General features: G+C 50.3%; 1 protein-coding gene across 1 annotated transcript; it reads left to right on the top strand.

The window, feature by feature from the left end:
* The first annotated feature begins 3,388 nt into the window (after positions 1–3,388).
* Positions 3,389–4,755, top strand: LOC129856086 (uncharacterized). The gene is made up of 2 exons (XM_055924206.1): positions 3,389–3,474; positions 3,867–4,755. The coding sequence occupies exons 1-2, from the start codon at positions 3,389–3,391 to the stop codon at positions 4,753–4,755; spliced, it is 975 nt and encodes a 324-aa protein (XP_055780181.1).
* The last annotated feature ends 4,860 nt before the right edge of the window (positions 4,756–9,615 follow it).

Below are 9,615 nucleotides of genomic sequence, written 5' to 3'. Positions count from 1 at the left end.
TGTAGAATTTGTGCTAGGAGAGGGAATTTTTGTCTATTTTGGACACTAATGTTACCCGGGCTAGTAGTAATCCCAATATACTTGCTTGGCTGGGCAGGACCCAAAATCCGTAAGTTCCTTTCATCCTCCACCATGAAATTACTTGACCCCCTCAGTGTGCCCTGCCCTGTCTCCCTGTTTCAGTTGGTGCCCTGCCCTGTCTCCCTGTTTCAGTTGGTGCCCTGCCATGTCTCCTTGTTTCAGTTGGTGCCCTGCCATGTCTCCTTGTTTCAGTTGGTGCCCTGCCCTGTCTCCTTGTTTCAGTTGGTGCCCTGCCCTGTCTCCCTGTTTCAGTTGGTGCCCTGCCATGTCTCCTTGTTTCAGTTGGTGCCCTGCCCTGTCTCCTTGTTTCAGTTGGTGCCCTGCCATGTCTCCTTGTTTCAGTTGGTGCCCTGCCCTGTCTCCTTGTTTCAGTTGGTTCCCTGCCCTGTCTCCTTGTTTCAGTTGGTGCCCTGCCATGTCTCCTTGTTTCAGTTGGTGCCCTTCCCTGTCTCCTTGTTTCAGTTGGTGCCCTGCCCTGTCTCCTTGTTTCAGTTGGTGCCCTGCCCTGTCTCCTTGTTTCAGTTGGTGCCCTGCCCTGTCTCCCTGTTTCAGTTGGTGCCCTGCCATGTCTCCTTGTTTCAGTTGGTGCCCTGCCCTGTCTCCCTGTTTCAGTTGGTGCCCTGCCCTGCCCTGTCTCCTTGTTTCAGTTGGTGCCCTGCCCTGTCTCCTTGTTTCAGTTGGTGCCCTGCCCTGTCTCCTTGTTTCAGTTGGTGCCCTGCCCTGTCTCCTTTTTTCAGTTGGTGCCCTGCCCTGTCTCTATGTTTAAGTTGGTGCCCTGCCCTGTCTCCCTGTTTCAGTTGGTGCCCTGCCCTGTCTCCCTGTTTCAGTTGGTGCCCTGCCCTGTCTCCTTGTTTCAGTTGGTGCCCTGCCCTGTCTCCTTGTTTCAGTTGGTGCCCTGCCCTGTCTCCTTGTTTCAGTTGGTGCCCTGCCCTGTTTCCCTGTTTCAGCTGGTGCCCTGCCCTGTCTCCCTGTTTCAGTTGGTGCCCTGCCCTGTCTCGCTGTTTCAGTTGGCCCTCTGTTTCAGTTGGTCCTCTGTTTCAGGTGGTCCCCTGTTTCAGGTGGTCCCCTGTTTCAGGTGGTCCCCTGTTTCAGGTGGTCCCCTGTATCAGATGGTGCCCTGCCCTGCCTCCCTGTTTCAGTTGGCCCTCTGTTTCAGTTGGTCCCCTGTTTCAGTTGGTCCCCTGTTTCAGGTGGTCTCCTGTTTCAGTTGGTGCCCTGCCATGTCTCCCTGTTTCAGTTGGTGCCCTGCCCTGTCTCCTTGTTTCAGTTGGTGCCCTTCCCTGTCTCCCTGTTTCAGTTGGTGCCCTGCCCTGTCTCCTTGTTTCAGTTGGTGCCCTGCCCTGTTTCCCTGTTTCAGCTGGTGCCCTGCCCTGTCTCCCTGTTTCAGTTGGTGCCCTGCCCTGTCTCGCTGTTTCAGTTGGCCCTCTGTTTCAGTTGGTCCTCTGTTTCAGGTGGTCCCCTGTTTTCAGGTGGTCCCCTGTTTCAGGTGGTCCCCTGTATCAGATGGTGCCCTGCCCTGCCTCCCTGTTTCAGTTGGCCCTCTGTTTCAGTTGGTCCCCTGTTTCAGTTGGTCCCCTGTTTCAGGTGGTCTCCTGTTTCAGTTGGTGCCCTGCCATGTCTCCTTGTTTCAGTTGGTGCCCTGCCCTGTCTCCCTGTTTCAGTTGGTGCCCTGCCCTGTCTCCCTGTTTCAGTTGGTGCCCTGCCCTGTCTCCCTGTTTCAGTTGGTGCCCTGCCCTGTCTCCCTGTTTCAGTTGGGGAGGTAGTATTATACCAGTACTGTGTCTGATGGGCTCTGTGTCTGATGGGCTCTGTGTCTGATGGGCTCTGTGTCTGATGGGCTCTGTGTCTGATGGGCTCTGTGTCCGATGGGCTCTGTGTCCGATGGGCTCTGTGTCCGATGGGCTCTGTGTCCGATGGGCTCTGTGTCCGATGGGCTCTGTGTCCGATGGGCTCTGTGTCCGATGGGCTCTGTGTCCGATGGGCTCTGTGTCCGATGGGCTCTGTGTCCGATGGGCTCTGTGTCCGATGGTCTCTGTGTCCGATGTGCTCTGTGTCCGATGGTCTCTGTGTCCGATGGTCTCTGTGTCCGATGGTCTCTGTGTCCGATGGTCTCTGTGTCCGATGGTCTCTGTGTCCGATGGTCTCTGTGTCCGATGGACTCTGTGTCCGATGGACTCTGTGTCCGATGGACTCTGTTTGACTCCCAAATGGCACGATATTCTCCATATGATGCACTACTAGGGCCCTGTTCTAATGTCTACCAGGCCCTGGTCTAAATGGGTGAGCTACATCAGGCCCTGGTCTAAATGTGTGAGCTACATTGGGCCCTGGTCTAAATGGATGAGCTACAGAGGGAATAGAGTGCCATTTGGGAGTTAGCCAGCGCCCATATAAAACATGTCAGAATGTGAGGTGCAGTTTAACCGCTGTAAGATCCATTCTGATCAAATCTGTTCTTTATTGTCCCCCTGCTGTGATTACTTACTGCTGTGGGCTGGGTTCTGCTGTGATTACTTACTGCTGTGGGCTGGGCTCTGCTGTGATTACTTACTGCTGTGGGCTGGGCTCTGCTGTGATTACTTACTGCTGTGGACTGGGCTTTGCTGTGATTACTTACTGCTGTGGGCTGGGCTCTGCTGTGTATACTTACTGATTTGGGCTGGGCTCTGCTGTGATGACTTACTGCTGTGGGCTGGGCTCTGCTCTGAGGCTAGCATCTAGGGGCTCGTAATGACCCCCCTCTGTTATGGTCAGAGGAGCCATGTTGACTAATGCAGTGTATACACGCACGCACGCACGCACGCACGCACGCTTCACTGGCTTCTCAAACATTATTCTAAAAGATCAATTAAAGATCAAACAACCTCTACTTTAAATAGTGTTGCTTTCCTATCTGACAAGGAAGGAAGGAAAAATGAAAAACACTATTAGTGACATCCGTGCATTTCAAAGAGAGCGTCTTCTCAGAATAACAACATTAGTGTGTTGAGCCGAGAATAACGGTTCAAATCTCCACCAGAAGAACATAATGTGGTACAGTGATCCCTCGCCACTTCGCGGTTCACTTATCGCGGATTCGCTATTTCGCGGATTTTCATAATGCATTTTTTTTTTTTTTTTGGTGCATTGTGCTCTGCATTCTGATTCGCTAAAAACTCACTCCCGCTTCTTGTATCAAAACATGCTACGAATTGTGCTATCATTTTGTCGTCTCGTGCAGTTATGTGTACGTACATAAAACAGCTTGGCAAATTTACATTAAGTTGGCCAAATTATCTTGTAATTTCGAACATCTCCTAAACCCATAATGTCGACGAAACGGCCTGGACCGACAAAAGCACCTGCGGATGGGCCCAAACGGCGGAAGATGCTACCAATCTCAGATAAAGTTAAGTGCGAATGGCCACTGAACTTAAGCGAGTAGCTGAGGAATGGGACCCTTTGATGAGCCGTTCATTACAGTTCTCCAACGTAATCGATGGTGGCATGTCGGTGTACAAGGATCTTTTTGCAAAGAAGAAAAAAGAGCGACAACAGCTGCCTATCACTATGTTCTTCTCCCGAACAAACACACCTGCACCGCGGGCTTCAGAAGAAGAGAACACTGCAGAGCGCAGTCAGGATGCAGCGGCCCAGTCTGAAGAGCAGTGAAACGGCCTACACGTGAGTCACTGTATTTGTATACATGTAATAGTTGCTAATTGTAAAAAAAAAAAAAAAAATCTATTTCGCGGATTTCACTTATCGCGGGTCATTTTCGGAACGTAACCCCCGCGATAAACGAGGGATTACTGTATATGTTCACTCTCCAAACCCCTCCGCTCCAAACCCCTCCGCTCCAAACTCCTCCGCTCCAAACCCCTCCGCTCCAAACCCCTCCGCTCCAAACCCCTCCGCTCCAAACCCCTCCGCTCCAAACCCCTCCGCTCCAAACCCCTCCGCTCCAAACCCCTCCGCTCCAAACCCCTCCGCTCCAAACCCCTCCGCTCCAAACCCCTCCGCTCCAAACCCCTCCGCTCCAAACCCCTCCGCTCCAAACCCCTCCGCTCCAAACCCCTCCGCTCCAAACCCCTCCGCTCCAAACCCCTCCGCTCCAAACCCCTCCGCTCCAAACCCCTCCGCTCCAAACCCCTCCGCTCCAAACCCCTCCGCTCCAAAGCCCTCCGCTCCAAAGCCCTCCGCTCCAAAGCCCTCCGCTCCAAAGCCCTCCGCTCCAAAGCCCTCCGCTCCAAAGCCCTCCGCTCCAAAGCCCTCCGCTCCAAAGCCCTCCGCTCCAAAGCCCTCCGCTCCAAAGCCCTCCGCTCCAAACCCCTCCGCTCCAAACCCCTCCGCTCCAAACCCCTCCGCTCCAAACCCCTCCGCTACAAACCCCTCCGCTACAAACCCCTCCGCTACAAACCCCTCCTTAACCACAACCTCATAACCCCTCCACTCCAAACCCCTCCACTCCAAACCCCTCCACTCCAAACCCCTCCAATACAAAACCCTTCCGCTCCAAACCCCTCCGCTCCAAACCCCTCCGCTCCAAACCCCTCCGCTACAAACCCCTCCGCTCCAAACCCCTCCGCTCCAAACCCCTCCGCTCCAAACCCCTCCGCTCCAAACCCCTCCGCTACAAACCCCTCCGCTACAAACCCCTCCGCTACAAACCCCTCCTTAACCACAACCTCATAACCCCTCCACTCCAAACCCCTCCACTCCAAACCCCTCCACTCCAAACCCCTCCACTCCAAACCCCTCCAATACAAAACCCTTCCGCTACAAACCCCTCCGCTCCAAACCCCTCCGCTCCAAACCCCTCCGCTCCAAACCCCTCCGCTCCAAACCCCTCCGCTACAAACTCCTCCGCTCCAAACCCCTCCGCTCCAAACCCCTCCGCTCCAAACCCCTCCGCTCCAAACCCCTCCGCTCCAAACCCCTCCGCTCCAAACCCCTCCGCTCCAAACCCCTCCGCTCCAAACCCCTCCGCTCCAAACCCCTCCGCTCCAAACCCCTCCGCTCCAAACCCCTCCGCTCCAAACCCCTCCGCTACAAACCCCTCCGCTACAAACCCCTCCGCTCCAAACCCCTCCGCTCCAAACCCCTCCGCTCCAAACCCCTCCGCTCCAAACCCCTCCGCTCCAAAGCCCTCCGCTCCAAAGCCCTCCGCTCCAAAGCCCTCCGCTCCAAAGCCCTCCGCTCCAAAGCCCTCCGCTCCAAAGCCCTCCGCTCCAAAGCCCTCCGCTCCAAAGCCCTCCGCTCCAAACCCCTCCGCTCCAAACCCCTCCGCTCCAAACCCCTCCGCTCCAAACCCCTCCGCTACAAACCCCTCCGCTACAAACCCCTCCGCTACAAACCCCTCCGCTACAAACCCCTCCTTAACCACAACCTCATAACCCCTCCACTCCAAACCCCTCCACTCCAAAACCCTTCCACTACAAACCCCTCCGCTCCAAACCCCTTCGCTACAAACCCCTCCGCTACAAGCCCCTCCGCTCCAAACCCCTTCACTACAAACCCCTCCACTACAAGCCCCACCCTACCCCCTCCACTCCAAACCCTCCCTACCCCTCTCCACTCCAAACCCTCCCTACCCCCTCCACTCCAAACCTTCCCTACTCCCTCCACTCCAAACCCCTCCACTCCAAACCCTCTCTATCCCCCTCCACTCCAAACGCTACCCTACCCTACCCCCTCCACTCCAAACCCCACCCTACCCCCCTCCACTCCAAACCTCACCCTACCCTACCCCCTCCACTCCAAACCCCACCCTACCCCCCTCCACTCCAAACCTCACCCTACCCCCCTCCACTCCAAACCCCACCCTACCCCCCTCCACTCCAAACCCCACCCTACCCCCCTCCACTCCAACCCCCTCCCTACCCCCTCCCTACCCCCCACCACTCCAACCCCCCCTCCCACTCTACCCTACTCTACCCTCTACCCTTAAATGTTAAACGGGTGTCCTGACTCTCTGTGGTCATTAAAGATCCCATGGCACCTATTGTAAGAGTAACCCCAGTGTCCTGGCTAAATTCCCAATCTGGCCCTCTAACCATCACGGTCACCTAATCATCCCAGGCTTCCAATTGGCTCATTCATCCCCCTCCTCTCCCCTGTAACTATTCCCCAGGTTGTTGCTCTAAATGAGAATGTGTTCTCAGTCAACTTACCTGGCAGTAAAACATTACTGTTATACTTCCTTATCCTCTAAATAAAGGCCTGAACACATCATCATTAGACTGTTTAATGTTATACTTCCTGATCCTCTAAATAAAGGCCTGAACACATCATCATTAGACTGTTTAATGTTATACTTCCTGATCCTCTAAATAAAGGCCTGAACACATCATTAGGCTGTTTAATGTTATACTTCCTTATCCTCTAAATAAAGGCCTGAACACATCATCATTAGACTGTTTAATGTTATACTTCCTTATCCTCTAAATAAAGGCCTGAACACATCATTAGACTGTTTAATGTTATACTTCCTTATCCTCTAAATAAAGGCCTGAACGCATCATTAGACTGTTTAATGTTATACTTCCTTATCCTCTAAATAAAGGTCTGAACGCATCATTAGACTGTTTAATGTTATACTTCCTTATCCTCTAAATAAAGGCCTGAACACATCATTAGACTGTTTAATGTTATACTCCCTTATCCTCTAAATAAAGGCCTGAACACATCATTAGACTGTTTAATGTTATACTTCCTTATCCACTAAATAAAGGCCTGAACACATCATCATTAGACTGTTTAATGTTATACTTCCTTATCCACTAAATAAAGGCCTGAACACATCATCATTAGACTGTTTAATGTTATACTCCCTTATCCACTAAATAAAGGCCTGAACACATCATTAGGCTGTTCAATGTTATACTTCCTTATCCTCTAAATAAAGGCCTGAACACATCATCATTAGACTGTTTAATGTTATACTTTCTTATCCTCTAAATAAAGGCCTGAACACATCATCATTAGACTGTTTAATGTTATACTTCCTTATCCTCTAAATAAAGGCCTGAACACATCATTAGGCTGTTTAATGTTATACTTCCTTATCCACTAAATAAAGGCCTGAACACATCATCATTAGACTGTTTAAAGTTATACTTTCTTATCCTCTAAATAAAGGCCTGAACACATCATTAGACTGTTTAATGTTATACTTCCTTATCCACTAACTAAAGGCCTGAACACATCATTAGACTGTTTAATGTTATACTTCCTTATCCACTAACTAAAGGCCTTAAAGGGGACATTATAGACAACAGTAAGACCGTCTGCATCAGGCACTAACTGAAGCGAGTACCAGTGTTAGGACTGTTACAAACACATTTCTAAAGATCTGTTGAGAGGCAGAGAGGCAAATGCTGGTTATGACTTTCCAGGGAGTCTTTTTTTTTGTGGTATCCCATCTGGCGACTGGAGTAGTGGTGTGCCAATTAAATCACATCTGTTTGACACTCTTATGCATCCGACTCTAAACACCGCACAGATGTAGTAATTGAATCTGTACGACTCGTGAATGAATGAGATATGGCAACAGAAGCAGCTACAGTATTGGGTACGCTCGGTAACAGTTCCGTGTGTGTCTTGACTCGGAGCAGTTCCCTTGAGTCTTGAGTACACAGGAAGTAAAGGTCTTACCTCCTTAGCAACTCATATACATCTGTTGCCTCTTGACATGGCTTTGCCCCCGGAGCCTTTCCATTGGCTCAAAATGCCATAGGAAACAGACACTTAAGTTCGCACTTCCTTGTTTGACTGTTAGCTTGCATTACAGAAGGTTTATGACCAACATCACACGGATTGTTTTGCCGTTGTAATCCTTGGCGAGGCACCTAAAATACACAAATAAATAAATGGGAAATACATTTTTGGGGTTGGAAAAAGGCTTTCAGTGTAAATTTAAATGACTAAAACCAGATAACGTATGTAGAAAAGATAATATACCTAAATAGTTTTACATCGTACAATCTTGAGAACTAACAATCACCAAGATAAAAGATAGACAGTGGAAAAAAACTAAGAATTGCAGGAAATTATCTTTAAAAAGTGCAAACATTGCTCTCAGCTCCATGGAGAAAATGTTTACATTGCAGGAAATCGGCTTAAAGGTGCAATACGCAGTAATCGCTCAGCCATTTCCAGGTTGCAAAAAAATATGAATATTTCGCCTAATTTCAGTTCATGTGACAAAACAAGCTGTCATTGTGTAGAGAAAATGTTCACAAACATTCTGCTGCCGACCGAATCTACGCCCCCGTGCCACGGCAACCACAACCCCATTTTGAAAATAAATAAGTAAATACCTGCATTAAACAAATGGAATATGTTTGATTAACTTTATCTAGCGTTCACAAACTATACATCCTGTTAAACGTACCTGTCACGTTCTGACCTTAGTTGTTTTGTTATTTCTTTATTTTAGTTTGGTCAGGGCGTGAGTTTGGGTGGGTAGTCTATGTTCTTTTTTCTAGGTTGTGGTTTTGTGTTTGGCCTGGTGTGGTGTGGTTCTCAATCAGAGGCAGGTGTCAGTCGTTGTCTCTAATTGGGAGCCATATTTAGGTAGCCTGTTTTTCATTGTGTTTTTGTGTGTGATTATTTTCTGTTCTGTGTTTTTTGCTTCACCGTACAGGACTGTTCGTTTTGTTGTTTATTGTTTTTGTTCAGTGTTCAGTTTTCGTATTAAAACAATATGGACACTTACCACACTGCGCATTGGTCCTCCTCTCCTTCCACCCACGATGAGCGTGACAGCACCTAACGTTTCCCTAATAAACCTTTCCCTTTAAAAGGTATCTCTGGGAATTCATTGAAGAGAGACTCAAACCTTGGTGGGTTTATGGAAAGAGGATGTATTCTGAGAGGTTTGACCCCTCTCCAGCCAGGACAGGGCTGTTTTGTCCTGGTTCAAAAGAATGTTTGAGCAACAATTGACCTCTCTGACCAACTCAACACCATGATGTTTTCCCCCCGGCCAGCAGTAATACTGGTCCTGCTGGTCCTCCATTCCCAGCTCCTCACACCTGCTCCCTCCCGGGCATATTCAACAAGGAAGCACAAATGAAATGAAAGAGACGCCCCCCGATGGACATTCCACGGTTGTTGATGTGATCTTGCAGTGTAATACAAGCCAGCTGTGTATCATCACACTTTGACTTGCTCCACTGTGAATAATGTCAAAACCTGGGGCTCTGAGGAATGGCTGTGTATCCAGACTGTACCCGGCTCAGAGTGTACCCACCTCAGAGTGTACCCACCTCAGACTGTACCCGCCTCAGACTGTACCCACCTCAGACTGTACCCACCTCAGACTGTACCCGCCTCAGACTGTACCCGCCTCAGACTGTACCCGCCTCAGACTGTACCCGCCTCAGACTGTACCCACCTCAGACTGTACCCGCCTCAGACTGTACCCGCCTCAGACTGTACCCACCTCAGACTGTACCCGCCTCAGACTGTACCCACCTCAGACTGTACCCGCCTCAGACTGTACCCGCCTCAGACTGTACCCGCCTCAGACTGTACCCGCCTCAGACTGTA

This window comes from Salvelinus fontinalis, chromosome 5 (assembly GCF_029448725.1).
Source record: "Salvelinus fontinalis isolate EN_2023a chromosome 5, ASM2944872v1, whole genome shotgun sequence".
Lineage (NCBI taxonomy): Eukaryota > Metazoa > Chordata > Actinopteri > Salmoniformes > Salmonidae > Salvelinus > Salvelinus fontinalis.
The sequence above is the reverse complement of the archived record's forward strand: the minus strand, read 5'-3'. Positions and strand labels throughout refer to the sequence as shown.

Bases quoted from the DNA above. Each gene is read 5' to 3' on its own strand.
- LOC129856086 (XM_055924206.1), top strand. From the start codon at position 3,389: ATGTCGACGAAACGGCCTGGACCGACAAAAGCACCTGCGGATGGGCCC. The intron at 3,475-3,866 runs GTGCGAATGGCC...GCGATAAACGAG, and splicing joins CCAATCTCAGATAAAGTTAA to GGATTACTGTATATGTTCAC.